This window comes from Anser brachyrhynchus (genome assembly GCF_964034855.1).
Source record: "Anser brachyrhynchus genome assembly, chromosome: 1".
Lineage (NCBI taxonomy): Eukaryota > Metazoa > Chordata > Aves > Anseriformes > Anatidae > Anser > Anser brachyrhynchus.
The window spans coordinates 97121502-97144886 of NC_137694.1; the positions used below are offsets into that span (position 1 = coordinate 97121502).

General features: G+C 52.2%; 1 protein-coding gene across 9 annotated transcripts in view; it reads left to right on the forward strand.

Annotated features, from left to right (window-relative positions):
- Positions 1-392: 392 nt before the first annotated feature.
- BOC (BOC cell adhesion associated, oncogene regulated) overlaps positions 393-23385 on the forward strand; it is a 47277-nt gene continuing 24284 nt past the window's right edge. For 2 of the 9 annotated variants that reach the window (XM_080566752.1, XM_080566753.1), the window contains exon 1: positions 888-5228. In XM_080566752.1, the coding sequence (XP_080422878.1) occupies positions 5156-5228 (73 nt within the window). In that variant the 5' untranslated portion in view covers positions 888-5155. Of the gene's footprint in view, positions 868-887; positions 5229-17415; positions 17876-19187; positions 19209-22978; positions 23252-23385 lie in introns of those variants that run through there. The other 7 variants (XM_080566757.1, XM_080566759.1, XM_080566760.1 and 4 more) reach the window with 7 other exon arrangements.

Consider the following 23385-nt stretch of genomic DNA (forward strand, 5'->3'; position numbering starts at 1 on the left):
GCTTCGTGTGGTGAGGTCTGGCCGCCATCTCCCCTCTGGCCCTGGGGGAGCCGTGGCCCTGCGGCCACCATCCCGCGGGCCACCCCGTTGCCCCAGCCGCCACAGCGGCCTCCCTCCTTGTCAGGCCAAACTTTTCAGCCCAACTTTCCCGCTTCCGCCTGCTGGGGGGAGTGCGGCGGCCGGGCGGGTAGCAGCTCCGCGGGTGCCGGCGGCCTCCCTTCAGGGTAGACAACGTCCAGATGATGCTGGTTATTGTTATTGCTGGGGGGGGGGGGGGGGGGTGAACAGGCGGCCGCTGCCTTGCTTTTTGGGGAAGGGAGTTTAATTTTGTGTTTTCTCCCTCCTCTGGCTCCTCCTCTTCATCCCTCCTCCTCCTCAGGGGGAGGGGAGGAGGGAGAGGCGCTGGGGCAGGAGTAGCCGGAGCAGGGAATTGTTTGGGAGTTCAGTCATCCAAAAGCCGTCTCCCGTATGGAGGGTCTGGCTCCCCGCGTCCTCGCTCTCCTTCCCTCCTCCTCCTCCTCCTCCTCCTTCTCCTCCTCCTCATCCTCCTCCTCCTCCTCCACCCGCGCTGCTCTCCCCGCCGTGCCTCAGCTCCGCATATAACCAGCCGCAAAACACCGCCGGCAACCCCCAAGTCAAGGGCCCCCACCTTCCCCTCCCTTTCCCCCCAAAACAGGCTTTCTTCCTTTCTCTCTCTCTTTTTTTTTTCTCTCTTTATTATTATTATTTTTCTTCTCTGTGTGTGTGTGCTGAATTCCCCGCAGATCCGGCCTGGAAGTTCCCAGCTCCTGGAGTTAAGCCTCTTTGTTGCTTCGCTCAATTTCGGGCACGGTCGTGTTCCCCCCGCCTGCTGGGCCGGAGCCCCCGGTGAGTGAAGCGGCGGGGAGCGGGACAGGGGGGCGTCCAGCCAAGGGGTGAGGGGCTTTCCCCCTCCTCAGCCCTCCGGCTTTGTGCCAGAGTTGGGGAAGTTGCTGTCGGGATGCTGGGAAGGGGTCAGCGGGCGCGCCAAGGAGGTGACAAGAGAAGACCGATGTCCCACTGGCCCCAGCCAGTGCGGGGTTCGGGTTTGTGCTGGGGCAGGTGGGATTTGGGGAGTGGGTCATCCTCTCCCAGCCCTTCCTCCTCGGCCAGGCGGCATTAATGGAGGGCCCGGAGCACGTACACGCCGCGGTGCTGCGGCGCTTTGCTTAAAACTTCCCCTAAAGCTTGGTCCACGACATCTCCCTGTCCTCACCACTGGCTGGTCGAGGAGTGTGGTGGAGAGAGGGAGAGGGAAAAGCTGTGCAAAAAAAAAAAAAATGTTTTCATCTCCTGTTGCTCCAGCTCTTGTCAAAAGCAGATGGGAGTTTGCAGGCAAGTCTCAGCTCCTGCAAACACAACCAAATACACTTTGGTTTGTGCTGTGTGAAGGGGCTGCTCCTGCAAAGAAAAGCGTGGGTGGGTAATCCGTGAGCAAAATTTCAGTCCTTCTCTTGTGCAACTGTAGATTTTTATCTCTGGTGCAAGGACGAGGAACGATTTGGGTTGGGGGAAGTGATTTTCTGCTCTGTGGCGGGATGCTGGAGGATTTGTGCATGTGTGCCTTGCTGCGTGTACTGTAACTTTGGCAGGTCTTGGTGTTGGCTGCAAATAGCAAATGTGCTGGGGACAAAGTGGGATGCAGCATTTGTAGCTGTGTCCAAATGAAACCTTTTACAATGCTCTGCATATGCTAATAATTACTTTGAAAAGTAGTAATAGACTTTTCCCAATACCTCCAGCTGGCAAAAGGTATTTAATACAAATCTTGTGTCTTTGAGCACTTCCTCAGCTAATTCTGGCACCCCAAGTGTGATTTCACTGGCATTGTAGGAAAGGCAGTTCAGGTCTATTAAAGGTTTTTTTTGTTCTTGTTTGTTTTAAAGAAACTCTCTTGACCTCTCTGCAGCATTATGCAAGTGGGATAACAGGCTTCCACACACACTGTGTGCCCGCCCGTAATTCCAGGCATGTCTTAAATTGTTTGATTTTCTTGGTGTCCAGTTCTAATTTCTATATCACTACCACGGTATCTTTTTGGTACGTTAATTCGCAATCTGCCATTAAAGTTTATTTTCCCATGGGCTAAAAAACTGTCATGGAAAATATTAGAAGAATGTGGGTGCTTTTGCGAGTAGGGCTTTAACTTAGTTTTCTTGTGTTTTGAACTGCCTCAATGTGCCTACGTTTGAAGGACTCTTACATATATATGCATATATACATACATGCACGTGTTTTTTTCAGTGGGTTGGATACTGAGGTTTATGGCTCTGGCAAGGACTTCAGCAGAAACATTTCACGGGTTTGCAATGAAGATTTGTTCTGTTTATTTAAGTGACCTAAAGAAATGAAGGTGAAATAACTTCCCTTGCTAATGGGAGTCATCTTGGGACCTTCTAAAGTAAATAGGACAATTAGGGAGAGCTGTGAGCTCCCTGCTGAGTGAGTGATATTCTCTGACAAGAAATAAATGGAGTTTTGTTCTATGTACTTTTTAAAAAAACCCCACCCCCCCAGCTACAATTACAGAGACTCATCCCACAATACAACACAGACAAGAGGTGTTTGCTGTGAGGGTTGGAGTCAGGTAGAGAGCAGTCCTCCCCGCTGGGGAAAATGAGGCAGATTCATCTGGAGAGTGCGCAGGGGTCCTGTGCAGATTTTGAAAGTAAGTTCAGTTTTCCATCTCTCTCATACATACACATGCTCGCCCCATGACACCTTTCTTTGAGAGATATCCCAGCACAAATAGCTGAAACCACAAACATCTCTTCTCTGCTTGGTGCAAAGGAGAACTTTTACAGGTGAATATATGTGCTACAAACTGGCATGTAAGTCTTACGGATGCTCTGTAGCCCTGTGGTCTGGAAAATATAGCTTTTCTGTATCAAATACTGACACGATATCCCCAGTAAGTACAGGACGAGAGGCTCTTCACCACTGCAAAGTGAAGCTGGGTGCCTGGTGTTTGGAGAGGCCTTCCCAGCCAGTCGGGTGTGAGACTCTCAGCTTGGAGTTTTGCTCTTTCAGAGGACAGGTGAATTATTGCCCAGCCCCCATGCTTCTTGAAATTACGTTCAGTCCTCAAAACTAACATCAGACATGCCTCCAAGCGCTCGATACCAAACTTGCAGCTGTGCTGTGCTTTCAGGTTACTGGTTCAGCTCCTTCCACCCGGCCACCTCGGCCAGCAGATTTTGCCCTTTGGGAGCCGCCTGGAGCCTCTTGCCCAGCAAGGAGCAGTGCAGGTGGGGTTGGGAAGCGAGCAGCCTGCTCTGTCCCCACTCCCCCCCGAGATGCTGAGGGGACACTTCCTTCCCTCAGTTAAGAAAACTAATCTGTTTAGAGCAGACCTGATTTTTTATTGTTTCTCTTCATTGCTACTGGATGACCATGCTTGACTAAAATACCAACCTGCCACTGCTTCCCAGCTTCTTCCTTAATTGTGTGTCCTCATGAGCACAGAGGCCTCACAGTCCGAGACCATGCATGGCAAAAGAAAACCCTATTGCTTCTTCTGCCTGGGCTGTGAGAGGAAAGACGAGTGACAGGGGAGGAAAGACACTCTTCAGGTGGATGCAGAGGTTTGGATGTTGAGCTGTCAGGACTGTGGCCACAGCCAATGCACATACATTGCACGATCTTAAACAATTTCCTTCATAGCCCTGTACCTCAGTTTCCCCCTGCAGAAAACGGGGCTGAACCCTGTGCAGGTGGGGTGAGCGCTGTGGCAGGGCAGACGTTGCCACCCAAATTGCCATCAACAGCAGTGTCTCTTGTGTCTCAGGGCAGAGCTCAGACACACCGGGGGACACCTGCTTGGCCATGCTCCTCTGCGCCTCTGAAATCTTTCCCTGTGCCCAGGTGAAGACAGGCCATCTCCCAAAGGGCCCCTTACCTACCAGGTTGGCCCCGGATGGGTCTCCAGGGACCTCGGGCTCAGTCAGTCTCAGTCACTCAGCCCTCAAGAAGTTCCAGCAGCAGTAGGCCAGAGTGACTCTGGGTTAACACGAGTTTCTTAGGCAATAAATAATGGCCAGTCATTTTAGTGCCTGACGCCGAGTGCCTCAGACGTATGAGGAGCAATTCGCTTGGACTTCTTTTATGTGCAAGGGTATTTTGATGTATTACTGCTTGCATATAGTAGACCAGGGATTGCAAATCACTTGGTTTAAGCCATAGCCTCCCGGGCTAAGAGCTTTGCCCTGCAAAGTCTGCTGTTGGGATGGGGTATCCCACAACGCAGAAGCTCTCTTGCAAAACCTTCAGAGACTTCCTGTTTCTGGTTAGACTGAAAACATCCTGAGGGAAAAACCTGCTGCTGTGTACTTTGGTGCTCCTGTGGTCAGTCTCAGCTTAAAAGGTTGCTATGTATTCCAGCTCCTAGGCCACAAGGACAATTTGCAGAGAGTAATGAATAAAGGGATTGCAGGTCCCAGTGAAGACTGGCTTCCATTTTTTGCTAAATGTATTTTTTGAGTAAGTGTTCGACAAAATGCATCGCAAACATCTTTTCTTATTTCCTGGTGTCTGGTTCAGTCCTTCTTGGCCCTGAATCACACGACATTGTTTCCGCTGCTTCGTTGGCTGAGCACAGTGCTTGAAGCTTGTTTTCTGGAGGCAACGCTCACAGGATGGGAAGCCTTCAAAATCTGCTTTGTATGCACATTTGCGCGTAAGGCATCTTCAAATCTGCTCTCCACAGGAGCGTGGGCTCCAGCAACACAGCTGCAGGAGAGCTGGTGGAAAGCAGAGACAAAAGGAGCTGGAGCACGGTGGAAGCGAGCCGGCTGAGGAGCTCAGAGTTGTTTGTTGTAGGGGAAAAGCCTTCAGTGCTCACGCGGTTCTGAAGCTGCCGCGGGCGGTGCGGGGTTTTGTACATAAACAGGGAACAACAGATCCCTGCCCTGAGGAGCCTGCATGCTCCTTTTATTAAAATGGCCTCTTTTCTTCCCTGTGAAAGGACAAACAGGCTGAGGGGCTCAGCTGTGCCTGATGGAGTTGTTAGCAGAGCACCTGGCGCGGTGGAGGCTCAGTGGCTGAGAGGGGCTCTCGGGCTGCTCTTGTGCCTTACAGGAGCACTTGAACAAGAGTCAGTGCCAGTTTATTTTGGCTCTGGTGGGACTGATGGAGGAAAATGTGCTTCAGGGAGCGTGTGGGACGTGCTCGAGCTTCTTCGCCCTCTTTGTGGGCAGCATGCCAGCGCAGAGGTGAGAGCCAAGCTTTACCCTCCCTTTCAGCTCGGCTGCTCTGGGGATGCTGCTGCCCTGTGGCCAAAACCTTCCCTGAGCTCCCTTTGGACGTGGGGCTCGCGGCTGCACCTTGTGCCCGTGCAGCGAGTCGGAGGCTGGCTGGGCATCGTCCAAACCACGCAGCAGCGTGTTGCCGCTATGAAAACCCGCTGTTGTTGAGATCACAGAGGTTTGGGGCTGTGGTGTATGTCTGTGAAAGCCAGATGGTGGCTTGGAAACCGGTCACCTTTTGTGAGCTTCTGCGCCTGGCAGAGGGAGTAAGTCTTTCACCCCGAGCCCCATGATGGCAATGCCATTTTTGCTCTGCAAGGTCTGCTCTGGAAAAGGGATTGTCTTGCACTTGTGCAGAGCTGTGGTCCTACAGCCCTGCCAAGTGCAAGGATGCGTTCGCTGGCTGTGATGCCAGTGAGTCTGAACAAGCTTCTGTGTCTAAAGGCTGTGCATCAGGCTCTTCTCCTGTTCTTTAAATCCTAGGAGTGGAGAGGAAAAGGGTGTGAAGGTCCCTGTCAGAGTTGCGTTGGCAGCTTTCAGGTATCACAGGGAGGTTGCTTTTTGTTTTTCACCTAACTAACAAAGGACAGGTTAGGCAGAGCCCCGCGGACCAATGTTGAGCTTGGTATGGTTAAGAAAGCTTGTGCAGATGCAGACCTACTGATGTAGCGTTTGAGAAATAAACCTCAAATGTGGATGCACTGGCCTAGAGTATAGCATTTACATGCAAAAGGCTGCTTCGTCTGGTAATGTCACTGTAACTCATCCTGGTACTTTTAGGAAGAGCAGCTACCTGGCTTAGTGATGCCAGCCTTTTAGGGCACGAGCCTGGGATGGCAGGAGAGCTGGGTTTGGTTCTTTGCATCCAGATTTCCTCCGGGGTTAGGGCAAGTTTCCTCAGTTCTCCACCTGCAAAACCTGAGAGCGGCACTTCCCTGCCTCCTTGTGGTGCTGAGGGTAGGTCTGCCGGAGATCGGCAGAGGCCGTGGCTTTGCTGGCTGCCAAAAAAACCCTCTCGGATTAGGACCGCCGTCGGTTTCAGCAGAGAGCCTCCTGTGGCATTGGCAGCCCGACGGGAGGCTGTTGCGGTTGCCTCTGGGGACGTCCACCCGTGCGTGCTGGGTGGATGTGGGCTCTGGGTTTGGTCTGGGGGCAGGCTGGCTGTCCGGCTGGAGAGGAGACGCTCGCTGAGCGTGACCCGTGGGGAGTCTAGCGTAGGTAGCAGCGCTGCAGCTGCAGCAAATTTACGGCTCCAGCCAGCGGTGGTACAGAGAGGCCATTGTAGTCTTATGTACTACTGTACAGTGTGTATCTCGACACGCAAAGTGGCTCCTGTTTTTTTTTTTTTTTCCCTCCTCCTCTCCATCCCTCCATGTCTAGCTTTATGAAGTTCCACCCCTTAAATTGCAAATTTGGCCTTATCTTCAAAGAAGCCCTTTGGTGCCAAGCTTTTAAAGGTAGGTAGGAGGCAAGAGCAAAAACATCAAATCCATTAACAGCCTGGTTGCCAGAGAAAATGTTTTTTAAAACAAAATCTGAAACTTTAGTGTTCGAGATCCAACACCAAGATTGAATACAAGTATGGGCCTTGTCCCCGGAGAGTGGCAGTACTGGGAATATGCTGGCAGAGACCATGGAACGAGGATTCTTGTGCATGCACGCACACAAATAGACAATTATTTGGAAGCCAATGGTGTTCTGGATGCTGAATAATAATTTACTTCATCTAGTGCCTTCTGTCCCAAGTTGCTCCCTGGGCTGTAGCTGACGTGGAGAGCCTTCTCATCGCTCCAGTCCTCTGCTGGATGGCAGTCCCCTCTGGGGCAGGAAGGTGGTGCTTGCTTGCACGTTCCTCGTCCGTGGGTGGTAAAAGGGGTGAGCCTTCTTCAGAGCCTGCTGCTGTCCATGAGCGATTCCTTTGGGCCCCCTGAATCTGAGTTGATGGTGAATGTGATTTATTTGTTTTTTTTCCCCCCACCGAAAGCTGCTTGTTTAACAAACCCAAGCACTGTCAGATTGAAGGGGTAGGTTTGAGTCATGGTGTCAAGAGATGTTTTCAAAAACGCGCTGGGTGGGATTTTCCAAGAGCACCTGGGGTGACTTAATGGTATGGTGGAGAGTCAAGGAAAGGTGTGCGCTGAGGGACCAGACAGCTCTCCCCTCGCTTTTAAATACGAGGTCGCAGTTGGCAAGTCTGTGGGACGGTCCCACTGTCACAAGTATAACAGCTGCCCAGATTATTCCCAACCACCTACTCTTGCATGGCGATACGCTCTTTATTTCAAAAGTGGCTGTCGGGCACATCTTGGCTTGCAAACAGTGTAAGTGCAGTTTCCAAGTCAGAGCTATCAGAGTAGAAGGAGAGCACGGTGGTGTAAATCCCCAGCTGTAAAGGGGTTTGAGTCCAGTGATGAGCACCCCATAACCATCTCTCTGTGTGGGCCTGGCCAGCCAGGCTGCAACGGAGCTGTGGGACTCCGCCAGGAGGAGGGCTTGATATCTACCAGGCTTTGAATCCCTGTGGGGACTTCCTTACCTCTCAGCTGGCCAAGCTGGACATCTGGCTTGTAGCTCTTGGGCACCTTTGGAGCTTGATGCTTGTGGGGTGAGACAGGGCTGTGAGAAGCTATGAGCGCAGAGGGCTCCTAAGAGAGGCATCCCAGCAGCTCGGTATGTGTCCATCAACACCAGGGACACATCCAAAGCTGGAGCTGACCTGAAGAAAAGAGGTCTTTTCATCCCAGGAGGTGAGGAGTAGAGCTCGTTGTGTGCCAACTTGTGCCCGAGCACTCGCCGTAATGCCGTAGAGGAAAAGTGCTAGACGGTTCAAGGGCAAATTGCTTCTGAGGACTTTGCCACTCTGGCCACCTGAGCAGCGGTGAACGTTACACGAGTAGCTTAGTGTGTTGGCACCTGAGCTCCAGGTCCTGCCAGAGACTTCTTCCCAGCCAGCAGAGAGGGAGAAGGTCTCAGGCTGATGGTCAGCTATGCTCGGTGACCATGCAGCCCATGAGCTCCACAAACACGCAGTACAAGCTGTGGGACCCTGCTGATCGCCTCATGGAGACTGCTGTCTTTTGTGCAAGCAAGGGTCAACTATTTACGTAACGCACTAAGCTAGGCAGGAACATACTTGCTATATGTACAGTTGTTGGGTTTTCCTCATGATTGCCTGGCTGCAGATTTGGGGAGGAGGGAGAAGAAGCACAAAGAGGACGATGGCAAGAGCAAAGTGGCAAGTCATGTTTATCATTGATGCCTGACCACCTAACCTGCTCTCTGCCCTATAATCTGCCTCCCCTGGGATAGCTTTGGACACCCCTAACATCCGAGCCACTTCAAAGAACCACCTTTCCAAAAATTTCCCAAACGAGTGACCAAGCAAACAAGCATGAATTTCAGCAGCCACAAAAATCTGAGTGTAACCCAGTTTTTGCACAGCTGAAGCATTGAAGATAAGTAGAGGTTTCTTAACACTGGCTCCCTGGGCAAAGGCCTGAGGAAGGCCTGCCACGCCACCACTGTATTCCAAAACCTAAATTATTATTTGTATTGTAGTAGTGTCTACAAGGTTTAACCGAGACAGGGACCCAGCCACGTTAGATACTGTGCTAGCCTGTAGTGGGAGACAGTTCCTACCTCCCGCTTTGAAACAGTAAGACAAAAGCAGGACAGGAGATGAAAACAAAGCATGAAAAAGGACTTGTGTGCCTTGGGGTCACTCAGCACATGGGGACTGGAGCTTAGTATGGACACTGTGTTGCCTGATACCCAGCCCGGTGCTGCATCCTCCACCTTGCCCTGCTCTTCAGAAGAGCATCACTAGGGCTACTCTTCCTCAAAGCTCTCTTCAGCTGAGAGTTGTCCATAACAGAGTCTTATCTCCCTTAGCCCTCAGCTCGCATCAGTCAACGAAGGACGGTGGCTCCAGTGAGTGGTTGTCCAAATGGAGCTCCTGATGCTGCAGGCGTTGTTGGTAGTGTCTTGTCCCTGTGGAGTGCTGCAAGAGCGGGTGGCTGAGGGGAAGGGAATGACTTTGGTTTTCTCCTGTCAGCTGGTTTTTGGTTGTGGTGCTTTGAAAGATACCTGGGAGAGCTGAGAGTCAGTGTAATAAAAGTGCGTGCTGCAAGCAAAACGATCTCGCTGCATAAATACTGCGTGCCTTCTTTCTCGAGGGGTCTGGGACCGTGCTCCTCCTGCTCTGGAGGCACTTAATTTTAGTACACGAGCCAAGGATGAGCTCTAGCAGACACTGCCAAAGCCAAGCCCATGTGCTGCGGCCCAGATGCAAGAGGGCACGTTGCTTGCCGCTCTGCAGTCAGCACAGAAATACCGTGCGTTGTAGGGAGGCGCAGGAGGAGGGATGAGGAGCAGTAGGAATAAAAGAGCTGCTCTTCCTGAGAGCTCCGGACCATGTTGAGCATTGGGCTGGGGACATGCTGGGTGTCTGGATGGTAGCCCAGCTCCTACTTGGTGCAGGTAGCCTGGGATGGAGCACCCTTGTGGACCCCGACAGTGGGACATGAGCAGAGCCTGGCTTGTCAGAGAAATGGGGAACCATCTCTCAAGGAGGATAGGACGGCTTCAGCCCTCCTTTCTGGTCTGACTTGTGGCACTGTTTTGGGGAGCACGTAGAGGGATGTGGCCTGCACAGGCGTCCTCCTCTGGCACCTGTTTGTGTGCAAAGAGCTACGGGCAAGTCTTCCTGGGGGCTGTTGTGGCCATGTCCTGCTGCTGCGTGAGCAACAGCCTCCGCTGCAGTCAGAGGCTCCTTGCACGGAGGAACGCTTTGAAACGTATTTTAATGGCATTGTGTAGCCAAGGGCTCTTTGCGGCTGGATGAGGAGATGACTCCTTCCCTTGCTCTGCAGGGCGAGGAGCCTGTTCGAAGCAGGACTCCTCCATTTTGTGAGCGGGTTTCATTCTGCCCTCCGCCAGCTAAATAACTTAACAGAAGAGGTCTTAGATGAGGTGACTCCCTGGCTCAGTAAGTGCCTTTGGAGTGGTAGGGTGGTGGCCAGGCAGCTGCATGGGTACGTTTTTTTTCTTTTGTGCTTGTTGGTTCCAGGTTGCTCCTTGTGCATGAAAGTCTGTGAGGAGGCACCAACATAGCTGTTGCCTTCGTTTCTGTCCAGCTGGATTGGGCAGTCTGTGGGATGGGGAAGATATCAAAAAAAAAAAATGGGTTGTGCCACCCATCTCTCCTCATGCTTAGTGAAAATAACGTCTCCTTCCTTCCCAGCATACACATCCCTCTCAGTTCTGCTTTCTTCTCAGACTTGGCAATGGGAAATGATACTGGGATTACAGCGGGTCCTTCAAATGCGCTCCCGTTCCCTGAGCGCGTGCTGCCTCCTAAAGGATGTGGGGCTGCTGCTGGGTCCTCACGCCTCCCTCCTTCCCAATTTCCTGGCTTTAATTTACCCTCTTATGCCTGAGGTCCCTGTGCCGGGGCCGAGCAAGGCTTGTTGGGCCGTATCCCGAACGCCCCTGTCCTTACTTGTTTTGGGGAGGGCTGATAAGGAACCGCTGGCGGTGCCTCCGCGCTGCTGGAGCGGTGCTCCCAGCCCTCGCCGACCCGGGGCGAGCGCGGGGTGCTGGCGTGTCAGAGCGGGTTCGGGGAGCCCTTGCCCAGGCAGGCAAGGCTGCAGCCTCCCCGGAGGCCGCTCTTGGAGACAGACCAGCCTCCTTGGAAAGGGGAGCCATGGCTCTGCTTCCCTCCTGCCCCACAGATCGGGGCCCAGGGGTTCAGAGGCAACCTTCTCAGCATTTCTGATCTCGTGATGCTGTGTGGGCTCAGCGGTGTTCGTGTGGACCCAGATCCCTTCATGTGGCTCGAGGAGAGGCTTGACAGGGCTGGCAGATGTGGCATGTGGCAGGCCAGGAGGCCTCAGCAGGACATTTTTGAGCCACAGCAAGGCAGCCTTGTCTGGGAGCCTGCAGCCTTGAGCTTCCAGGGCTTTCTGCTGAATCAGTCAATAAGTAAAAGCTGCTGGTAGATAAGGGATAGGAAGGCAGATCCTAAAGTAGAGATCATTAGAAAGTCATGTTTGGGGTGGACTTCAAGGGGTCGCCTCCACCACAGACTCCTCGCATGCTGTTTCTTAAGGTCTCCTTAACTACTGAGGCCCTTACTTGGGGGCTGCAAAAAAAAACCAACTCATTTTCCATGTAACACTTCTGTAGTTGATAGAGAAAGCTGGCAGAGGTTTCTCTGTGGCTTTTATAGCAGGGGCTCCCCAGGGGCTTTGCTGAGGTACAGAGCCCCAGAGGCTGCGATGGGTCTGTTCCCCTCTTGCACGAGGGAGGACGCTCCCAACAGATGTTTGTTATCGGCAGGGCAGGGGGGCTGGAAAACAGACAGACTTCAGCTGGCGAGAAGCACAGAGGGAAATTATCATCATTTCCCTATTAGGCTTGTAGAGGGAATTCTGGAAGCTGCTTTTTGTTCCATTGTTACACTTTATGTTTATATAGCTTATCTCTTTCATGAGAGACTTAAATCCTGAAGTGTGTTGTAGATGTGACTACATGAGAATGCTTTGCTTTATCCATCCCTAAACAGAGGATGGCAGATGCTCAACTGGACTTGAAATCATGGAGCAGCATTTCCTCAAAACCGAGGAGTACTTTTCATCCTAAAAGAGTTTATGGCATTTTTGCAAGTTAATAAACGATTGGTATTTTCCATACTGATACGTCTGAGATTGGATTTCCCTTGTATAGCCGAGTTTTCCCAGTTGCTACAGAGTGAGGAAAAAGTCTTTGTTCCTTCCCACTTTTCATATTGCCTGTGTGGTCTGTAGCAAGTGACAGCATTTCACCTACTTTGGAGGGGATGGTGGTGGGGTAGGTACTGACTGAGCTGGTCCACAGATGACTTTGCACGGAACAGTGAAAGTTTTTTCTAGGGGTATTGGTGCTATGGGACAGTCACAGACTTCCCTTCTCAAAGAAGGCGTTGACAGTCTCTGTAAGCAATTAGAGAGACATTCTTTGAGGCAGAGGATGTCTTTTTATTGCAGTTCTGTAGAGTACCTAATACTGTTGTCTTAAAAGAACCTCTGTAAAATAAGAGAATCGATTGCTCCTTATTTTCCTTTACTGGACAGGTAACGTAAGGATCTTTGGAAGACCCAATGAGTTTTATTTCTTTTTCCCTGGTAGACAACTGAGCAAATACCAGAGGCTGTATCTTTTAAGAATTTCTTGTGCTCAGTGACATACACTAATAAATGGACGGTAGATTCCTGTCTGTTCTGCATCTCCTGTTGTCAGCCCCCTGAGGCCCAGGGCCTGGTGGCTGGTTATGGTGTGTCACTGCTTCTGCCTGCTCTCCTCCCCGGGTACAGTCCTCTCCAAAAGTGACTAAGCACATAAAACAAGGATCGGGTTGTTGGTTTTTTGGTTTAGTTTTTTTTTTTCTTCCCCTATTCTAGCACAGACATTGACCACAGTCATGCATTTGTTTTTCTCTCTTACTTCCAAATGCAGTCACATAACAATAGCTTGGAAAAAAAATATTGGAAGCAATTTGGTCATGAATTTGTTTCCTTTTTTGGGCTACGAGAAGTGGCTTAGCATTGGGGTGAGGAGGCCTGGAGCTCCGAGCCATCTTTCTCAGGGTTTAATGGGCACCATCCTGGTCAAATGAGAAGCACTGTGGAAAGCCATCCTTTTGGGGGCAAGCACTTCCATTGCTCTGTGTGCAGGGCCCCGGGCTGGGGGCCTTTTTTCTCAGCTGATTCCAAGACATTATTTGCTATTTACGTAACAGCAAAGTCTCGCACAGACGCTGCTAAACAGGCTTTGTCTGGCAGACAGGGGAAGGGCTAGGGGAGAAATGCTGCTTCCCCTGTCAGACTTCTTCACAAGTGGGTGGCTGTTTGCTTTCCTTAACAGATCGCTAATAGAAGGTGGTGGGTGTTGTTGTAATTCTTACTATTTTATGTAGGATGTCATGACAGGTGGTGGTTTTGAATATTTTTTTTACAGCTGTAGAAACAGATTACTCTCTAAAACAAGTTGACAAGGATGGAGGAGTGAGAGCTGATGAGAGGTGGGATGATCTGCAAAGAGGAAGACAGGTCAAGGTGCCAGGTGGTACCCTCATAAAGAATGGGAGAAGTATTTTGCAGACAGGATTGGGGGATACCTTTGGGTCTTCAGAGAGGGTACCACCTTTTGCAAGACAAATAGAAGGCCATAAGATGGGACAAGAATGAGATTGGCACGCTGGTCAGGAGGGTGCTTTGCTGTTAAAATCTCAAACAATGCAGGCAATGAAATCCTGAAATTTTATCCACGGTTCAATGGATTTGGTCCTTACGGGAAGGAAGGCATCAGCAAGTGGAGCTTACACATACCAGAGAGAGAATGCCATTTGATAAAGGCTAGAGCAGTAGGTGAAGTTTTCGGATCACAGGAAGTTTCCTTAAAGTATTTATTTATTTATGGCTTTGCTGAAAAAAAAAATTGCGGCCAGCTGTGTTTAAAAATATACCAGTAACAAGATACTTAAAGAAAAGGAGTCAATCTCTCCCCCTCCTGACGTGCCGCCGGGTGCCAGCCGCAGAGCCTGAGGCCGTGACCACGGCAGGGCCCTGCAGCCTCCAGCGCCAGGCGTGGGGCTCTTGGGGATCGCCCTTTGGCCGTGCTCCAGGGGCAGCCAGGGCTGGTTTTGCCTGGGCTGCTGAGGAGCCTTGAACTGTCTCTGACAGCCCCGGTGGGGAAATGCGGGAATGAGGAGGAGGAAGGGAAGCCGAGGGCTTTTGTACTGAGGGAACAAAAAACATCCTCTGCGTGTCCCTGGGTTCAGGATCTGCAGACTCTCCAAACTGGCTTGCTTTTTCTGTGGTGATTTTTTTTTCCCTCTCCTTAAATGTTTCTTTAACTGATGTGATTTTTGTATTTTTGGCTGGAGGGTGTCTGTTTGGGAGACAGAAGCCGTCTGGGGATCATCTCTTGGCCCATCCAGCTCATCCTCAGAGCACACGCAACCATCTCCTGCAGGCTGCATTTCCTCTAGGATTCCCTGTGGCTTTGCCGAGGCCAGGCCTTCATGTTTGGCAGTGAAGGCGGAAAGGCCACCAAACAGGCTGGCTGGCTGGGCTGTGTCCTCCAGCCCTCTGCCTGTGAGGGCTCGGGGGGTGGTTTGGCCTTGCGGCAACAAGAAGTATCCTTCTGGGGCAAAATGCTCAACGTGTGGCCCTGGGACCAGCACAATGAGATAAGAGCATTTGGTCTCCACCAGCCCTGGGTGCCGCTTTCCGACTATCCAGGAGAGCTGCAGCTATGGGAGCGGTGAAAAATGTATGTAGTGGTAGGCAGGAAAACATTTTGAGGAAGAAGATGCTGCTTCTGGTGATGGTCTGGAAAGGCAAAGCAAGTTAGGTTTGGGCCTAGGTGGAGGATTGTGTGGAGAAGTCTCATCTCCTCTGGGCCCACTGGTTTTGGCCCCAAGATGATGTGACATATCACAAGGGAAAAATCTCCTCTCCCCACTGTTTCCTTTCTCCACCACTGGTAGCTAATCAAGATTCAATTTAATGACTTCCCTCTACTCTCTCTGCTTCCTCTCCCCCTGCCCCACACATGCCTTTTTTATATTATTTTTTAATGCATTTCTTTTTGGCAGGAGTTAAAACGCAAGAAGCATTTGGACCAAGATGAAACCGGTCGAGGAACATGTTGGGCAGTGCAATGCTTTGTTCTGAGTTCAGGGGGAGAAGAGGGGGGAGGGAGGGATGTCATTTCCCAGATGGGGACCCTGCCAAAGATGTTCTTGCTTTGGAAAGCGAAAAGCGGTTTTGAGGTTATACCAGCTTTAACCCTTCATCATTCCACTTCTGTCACGCAGGGAAGCTCCAAAGTCGTAGTCCTAAAATGTGGCCATGTTGTGCTGTGTGTCCCAGGTGACCTGAGCAGTCCCAAGCCAAAGTCTGCTGTTGTGACTGAGTACTGACGGCAGCCCGAGGTTCTTGCTGTTGGAAAACAGAGAGTGGATGAGAAATCTGCGTTTGTTTATCAGTGAGGATCCAGAAATGGTGTGGTTGCTGTTCAAAAAACAAAATCAGCACTCTCCCCACAGGGAGTCGAGACTGCCGTGCCGTTTCCTGCCCTGCCAGAAGCACCTGGTGGGATTTGGGATGCTGCTGAACTCTGCTTCAGCTGTTCCCATCAGGAGGCCTCACGATGTGCAAGACGCTTTGGAGACACCTTGTCCTTCAGCGCCTGGGGCCAGAGGAGCCCTGCCAGGGGGGCACTGCTGGGAGAGGGGCTGCAGCGAGCCCCACATAGTTTGTGGTGGCACTGGAGACCACTGGGAGGCCTGTGCTGGCTCCCTCCCTCTGTTTCCAGCCAGTCTCCTGGGCTGCAAAATTGTGGTGTTAGAGGGCATGGCAGAATGGAAAGCCTACGCAGGCATGTTCTGCTGTACTGGCGACTGCCTTGGGCCACAAATATTGCGTGGTGTGTGGGCTGCTGATTTAATTGCCCCGGGGTTGTTGCCCTGTAGCTGAGGGTGAGAATACAGGGAAGGGAAAGTTAAAGCAGCAAGATCTTTTCGTTACGATGTTTTCTTGCAGCACTTGTGTCAGGTCTCCAAAGGAGGTCATGCACCTCCCAGTAAAAAAAATCCAGGGCTTGATTTGTGCTCTTGGGCAGTTTGATGGTATGGAGACCTGGACCAAAGGCACGAACACCCTGATGACATGAAATGCATAAATGTTGCTTAGTGTACGCCCAGGCAGAGTCACTGTTCATGGCTGCTAAACCTGAAAGGTCTTTCTTCATGGGGACCAGCAATCTCTCTAGCCTTCCAATCTCTCATAACCCCCTTTCATCCGGCTAGGAGGAAAATAGCTTTCTTACTCCCACCGTGAACCTCCTGAACATAACCACGACCTTCATCTCCAAAGAAGGTGTCAGTAACTGGTCTGGAGACCATAAGCTTCTTCTCCCCAACAGCTGTGGCAGCAATGTGTGAATTTTTGGTCTCTTGCACGTAGCTCAGATGGTCCCAGATGCACTAAGGCGTGGCTACAGCAGCACCGCTGTGGGCACACTGGTCACCAGGAGCAATGTGCCCAGTACTGGCCTTGAAACATGCCTTGTGTCTTGCACACTTCTTTCTAGGCTGCCAAGAGGGGCCTGATCTGTAGCAAATGAATATCTGTGATATTTGGTTTCACCTGTCAGGATGGGGTGGAGGAAAATAGAGACAAGTGGACAGAAGAAGCATGTGTGTGGTTACACGTAATGGGTTACAGAGGTCTGTAGGCCTAGTTGGAAATTTCATGTGTACGATTTCCTCTGCAGAAAGTCTGAACTTACATTTTTTCATCCCTTTTCTTGGACCCCTGAAGTCATCCACATACCCCTTTCAGTAGCCTTGTGAACCATGGATGGGAAGCGCTGGCCGATGGACAGGCTCTTGAGTGGGAAGCAGGAGAGCAAAGTTTCCCTCCTGTGCTCCACTGCATGACTAAAAGAAAATTCCTTTGCCTCCTCAGTCAAGGTTCCCCTTCGTCCCTCTTGCTGGCTTTTGCCACTTAAATAAAAAGCACGTAGAGTGGCCATAGCCTTGCAGCACCTAGCACAGCATTCCCCACAGCTGGTCCATCTCCCCTCAGCCTGGCGCTGGGCTCCATTTCACTTGCCCTGGTGTTTGCGTGTGTATGCAGGCACTGCAGGAAAATATCCACTGATCCCATGCTGACTGCTCTGCCCGCACCTACCTGGCTCTGTGACAGTATTTTGAAGGCACAAGTTGCTTCTCATTCAGCTGATGTAGTGGTGGTCTCCCTGTTGTAGCTCAGCCCCCTGGATTCACGATGGCCTCGGGTGGGCTGCGACAGCCGACCACGGGGCGCTGGCAAATGGTGGCACGTTGACTCTGCTGCTTCTCCTTCCCTGTTTACTTAGTTCTTGGCAGCTGGATGTTTGAATGTTTGTAGCTCAATGTTGTTTGAATGTTGCAGTGTTTGCTTGACAAACACTTTCCCTGGAGTCTGTGATTACGGAAAGTTTAGTCTGACAAGGCCCACTGAATTATCCTGTTCTCTGTTGTCAATAATCTCTTGGATGTTGTCTCCCTTAACCGCAATATTTTGTGTGTGGTGCAAATTCTTTTCTTTCCCCTTGTTGTAATCAGCCTGCCCCTCCCTGCTTGGTTCAGCTGATGAAGCCGTAACCCTAGGATGCTGACATCTGTACTTTACTAATCCAGAAATCCTGGGGCTACCAGGAAGCAGTATAAATAATAAGACCGCATACCTGTCTAGCACCTGAGAATCCGAAGCTGTCTGACGCACGTACTGCTTGCACCGGCTGGGGTTTGCTATTCCTGTTTTCGCAGCCCGGGAAGCTGAGGCACAAGGTAGGGCTGTGTTTTGTCCAAAAGATGAAGTGCTGATTCCAGAAATGTGGAGTCATAACCTCCGTGACTGAGTTGCTATCCCTCTTCGTTTTACAGAATTTTAACCCTAAAAGAAAGCAATTAGAGTGGGCTGTGTGGTTTCAAGCAATGCTTTATTTGCAGTGATCCACGGGCATTTTGGCACCCCAGTAAATCCAATCTGAGAACAAAAAAGCAATCACAGGATTTCTCCAGGGTAAGTTATGTTCCTTGGCTGCAGCCAGATGTCCATAACGTGCCTCGCAGGAGGGGCGATGTCAAAGTACCGTATCTTGTGGTCAGCTTCGTGGTTTGGAGCGATGCTGAGGGACAGGCGTTCACGGCGGGTTCTGGAGAGGGGAAAGATCCTGCTGTGCTTCAGGGGCGGTAATGAGACCCCTGGAAATCTGCCTGCAGGGGGCCGAGTGGCCAGCCTGGGCTGTCCCGCTGCTGGCCCAGTTGGGCACTGCTGGTTTCCTTACCACCTCCAAGCCAAGGGCCTGCCAAAATAACCGGGGCTGGTTTACAGTCTTGGGTGGAAACCACAGGCAAACCGTGTCGAATCGCTGGATTCTACCCCAAACCAGGCAACATGCACGGGCTTCTGTTCAGTGTCATTTGGAGATGACTGGGAGAGGAGAGAGGCGGAGGAAAGCCGGCGTGGATCCGGCATTGACGTAAGGCCGTAGGTAGTCTGTTCCTCACGCCTGCAAATACCGTTCCCACGGCTAGATCGTACCGGTGAGAGCCGAATAATACCCGAGCAGACGTCCCCTGGGAAATGGGGTGTAAGAGGAGGAATATTTTGTCTGCAGTCCTTTCAGAAAGGGACACTTGAGGGGGGGAAGGAAAAAAAAAAAAAGGCTGGCGATGAGGATTAGGGTGAATGCGTGCCCTCAAGGCACGTAATCTCCGCTGAGGCTTAGGGGAAGTTGGGTCGGTGATCCCTGCACTGCAAGGCTGACCCCCTGCAGCACCGTGAGCATGGGGGATAGGAAACCCTCGGGCTGAGCGAGCCCCAGGGGGTAAAAGCGTATTTGTTTTTCACGTGCAGCATCAAGAACATACGTGGAAGGGAGGCAAGCATGTTCAAAAACACGCTAGGGAAGGGGTGGACAAGCACGATGCTGAATAGCTCAGGAAATGTTGTAAAAGAGCTGCATCCACGCAGAGCACAAGAGCAGCACCCTTACGTCCAGACCCTCACGTACATGCCAGTGTTTTTTAATGCATCGCACTCCTCCCTTGCTGTCAGGGCACCCCCAGCTCCCTCCGCTCTGCCCTTTTCTCCTCTTCCCCCTTCTCCCATGTGCTTTTATTCCTCCCGCAAACAGCGTGCGCCAAATCCAACCTCACAGCTGGCTCGGCTCCACGTGTTTGTTTTCTGTGCCTGCGCGGCGCTTGCCAGCGCCGCTTGCGCCCTTGCTCCGAGGTGGAGGCGGGGGGAGAGCAGGGGCGGTGGGGAGGGAAACAGGAGCAGGCTGCTGCTTTCCAAACCCTTATTTGTTTAAAGCTTAAGCCTGTTTGAGAGCGCCTTTTTGGAGTGAGGGGTAAGTGGCAGGGGCGGGATGCGGGGGAATGGAGAAAGTAAACTGTGTGTCAAGGAAAGCAAACTTTGCAGCTGGAATTGCTGCTGGTGCTCATTGTGTGAAGGGGCCGGGGAGGTGCCTCCAGCTCCGGGGACGTGCCGGCCCTCTCGGCGCGGACGTGAGCGTGAAAGGACGAGGATGAAGAGCAGGGAGCTGGCGAGGGACCGACGCCGTGCCACAGCACTGGCAGCTGGCACGTGGGTGCTGCTGCCCAGCAAGCGCTGGTGGTGGGGCTGCATCGAGCACGGCAGTGTTTGGAGAAGTGTTTATTGCTGGGATGACAAATGGGGCAAAAGGGTGTGCAGAAATTATCTTAAACAACAAAAAAAGCATCGGGATGTGGGGCAGTCTGACAGCTGTGTGCCGAGCCCAGGGCTGACCCCATGCCCCACCCAGGTGCTTGGCACCAGCCGGGGTGTTTTCTGTGGGTGCTCATCTCTGTCCCTTCGTTTTGGTGCCCTCAAGATTCCTCTTGCGTTTTTTTTGGAGCAGTAACATGTTTTCCAGGGGAAATTTGTCCCAGCAGAGAGTCCTAGAGGCTTTTGACCTGCTCCCATAACCAAAATGATTATTGCTGGTGAGAAGCATTTGAGTGACAGCAATAGAGAGTAAAAACTCCCATTTATTCCCAAACTCTAAAAAAAAAAAAAAAAAGGTAAAACCCCTCTTAAATACAATCTTCAAAGGCCAAGAAAAATGGACTTGTGCTCTTTTGCATCCCAGCAACAAGTCATTGCTGAAAGGAGTGCAAACGAGAAGGCAGTTTTTCTTTATGGTGGTGATGGGGATGCCTCTAAAGCCAGCCATCTGGGGATTAAACTTTGTATTGACGTTACTGGCGAGCACTTTGTCCTGTCTCTTTTGTATGCTCTTCTGGATTTTTATGTCAACTGTGTTAAACTAGCCTTGCACTTGTTAATGCAATTTCTGGGCCTGCTCCCATTGAAGTCATGGCAAAGATCACGCCGATTTTGGAGGCAGCGGGATCAAGTCCTCTGCTGTGATCATCTCAGTGCGTTGTTTTAGCAGGTATTTCTGACTTGTATTTCATATAGGCTTAGTCAGTTTTTTTGACTGTTAACGCTGCAACTGTTGTAGGTGCCCTTGCTGCCAAATACACCCTGGACAAAAGCTCAAGAGCTAGGAAAGTAGCCAAGGCTTCTCTCTGCCCCATCAGGAAACTTTCCCCATTGCAACTTCCCCCAAGGAAAGCTTAACAGTTTGTTGCTGGCAGTTTCTGTAGGCTTTTCTGGTTTGGGGGGGGAGGGGGTTGTTTGTTTGTTTTTTCACTCTATTATTGTTCCTAATTTGATACGGTGAAGATTTTTCTATTGTTCTTAGACAAAGAATTTTTATTAAAAAAAAAAAAAAGGAGCTTGGAGGTGGGTTCATGTTTAAGCATGTAAAGAAGACAGCTGCTCTCAGGAAGAGCGGTTTGCCCGCTGTGATGAAGGTCCCGCGATTAAGCAAAGTGTAGGTGTGCCATGGCATCGCCCTTGACTTCCTCATTGCTGTTTAATTTTCCTGATTTGAGCTTTCTGCCACCTCTGTTCCTTACTTTCCTTTGGTACCTCACAGGGCTTTTCCCCCGTGTTATTTTCCCTGCTTCTTGCCGGGCCTGTCTCCTCGCTGACCTCTCCCTAACCCAAGAGGCAATTAAAGCCTCAACCTCAGACTTCGAGTTTTGTTTTTTTGTTTGGAGAGGATGAGACAGGAAAAACAAAAGCGGTGCCCTGACTTGTGTAAACTAGCCACAGGCACATCTGTGTCGGCGCGATGACGGCTCCCGGCGGGAGCTGCCCGGCCCTCCCGGCGCTCTGCTCCCCGCGGCTGTTGGTGGAGTGGGGGGGACGGCAGCGACCTGATGCCCCACTTGTGCCCGGGGGAAATTCGGCCCCGTAGCAGGCAGGTTGTGCATCCTTCCCACCTCGAGGTTGGTACCGAGTGGCTGGGGCTGGTGGGAACGGCCCCTGGGGGTGCTTTGCAGCCCTGAAGTCCTCCTGATGTGTCGGGAGTCCTGTGCGGTGCTACCAGCATCTCTGCAGAGGTGTGAAACGCCGGCCTGCCTCTCACGCTGCCTCTTAGGGCACGCCAAAGCAGAGGCAAGTGCCTCATGCTTCGCCCAGCCACTCCAAATAGGAAAAGGCATGGATGGATACATTTTTGTTATCCCTTGCATCAAACATGCTAAGGCGAGCAATGCTCCTAGCCTGTGGTTTGAAGTCTCTAGGGCGTGGGATGGTTTTTGCTCTGCTCTGTGCAGCATCTGTCTGCAGCTGTGCCTGCATTGACAGTGGTCTCTGGCTTTAATTGCGATGTGAATGATAAAATGAGTGTCATTTTCAGAAGGCTAGGACGCCGGGGTTGACAAACAAGTATGCAGCAAAGTAAATTCCCAGGCTTCCAAGACGGACGGTGGTTTTCACATCACACCTGGGTCAGCGGGTGACCCCGTTCCTGCTCCGTTCTCCACAGCGTTTCCCATTGCAGAGGCGCAACGCTGTCCTGCTGCGGAGCCCCAGGTCAGCCGGCCTTCCTTGCTGCGCCAGGAGCTGGGTTAATGCCACGGTAGCTCTTCCAGGTTGGAACCAAAGCAGGACCAAGCCTCAACCCCAAAGCGGGGTTAAGGGTTTCGGCCGGGGGCGCACCCTGTGCCAGCCCCAGGGGCAGCCCCAGCCAGCGCTCTGGGCGCGCTTTCCCCCGGCGGCGCGGGTTGGAGAAGGAGCGGGCGAGCCGCCGGGCTTGTTGCAGCAACAACATCTGTTTCCTGGGTGCACTTTGTCTCTGAAGAGCCCGCGCCGCACGCTCCATCTGCGCCCTTCTTTTTGTGCCGCGCTTTGCCGGCGAGGACGGGGGCCCGCGGGGAGGAGAGGGTCTCCGGCACGCACCCGCGCCCCCCGAGCTGGGAGAGCCCGGCCGGGCAGCCCCTGCGTCCCCCTCCTCGCCCCCCTGTCCCCTTCCCGGGCCGTCCCTTCGGGGAGCCCCCAGCCTCTCCAGATTAGAGCTCTCCAGGGACGGGGCCTTTTGAAAGGAAGAAAGGAAAAAGGGGGTGTGGGGTGGGGAGGGGAGGAAAAGGGAGAGGGGGAGAGAAAGAAAGAGGGGGAGCAGAAGAATGAAAACAGACCCAAGGGGCAATAGTCCCTCGAGCCATTTCACTGCATTACAATGAATATGGACTCTATTAAGCTCCGTTCTGCCTGTTAGTGTTTCCCAGGGCAACACAGCTCCCATATGGCAAGCATGCAGCAGATTAGGATGGGCCTCCGGGCTTCATTGAGGGCCCGGGGCTTGACTGGCAGTTGAACCCCATTCCCCCCCCCCCCCCCCTCCTCCTCACACTTGACACTGCCTGTGTTTATCTAAAGCGAAAAAAGGGGCCGGGGTGGGAGAAGGGGGCATTTGGGGGGTTATTGTCCCGGGCAATGGGAGAGGGCAGGGAGAGGGGTGGGGGGGCCGGGGGAGGGGGCCGGGGGGGGGCGCAGCCCCTCATACATATGCAGGAGGGGCCGTGAATGGGCAGAGGAGAAATAAAGCAGATGGAATTCGTGTTAAAGAACAGCCACAATCGCCCTCCGAAAACGAGCAGAGAAAAGCGGGCGGCCTTAAAGGAGCGCAGGGAGCAGCGTTTATCCAATTAGCAGGGTTGTCAAATTGAATTTACTCAGGACGGAGCGGGGGGGCCGGGGGGAGGCGAGGGAAATTAAGTGCCGAGGGCATGGGGGGAGCGCGCCTTGCCTTGCCTTGGCTTGCTTGCTGCCGGAGTTTCGTCTTTTCAAGAGCCCGAGCTGTTTTCGGGGCTCTGGGATGGCCTGGGGAGGGCATCCTTGCCTCCCCTGTCCCAGGGTGTCCGTCTGTCCAGCCGACCTGGGACCTACAGGCCTCACCAGCCCGTGCCCGCTAAGCAGTGACGCTGGCCTGGATTTTTGGGGACACGAGCAGAAAGAAGTCGGGAAGGCTTCGCGCCCTGCTGCCCGTTTCAGGCTGCACGATGCCACCAGGGGCAGGTGTGGAAAGGGGTTGCCTTTGGGGCTTCTTCCTGAGGGAGATTTCAGCAAAAAGTCACAAAGATCGCAGCACGTTTGGTTTGGTTTGTTGCTGGTTCGGTGTACGTGAGCAGCTCTGCTCAACAAGTAGGAGC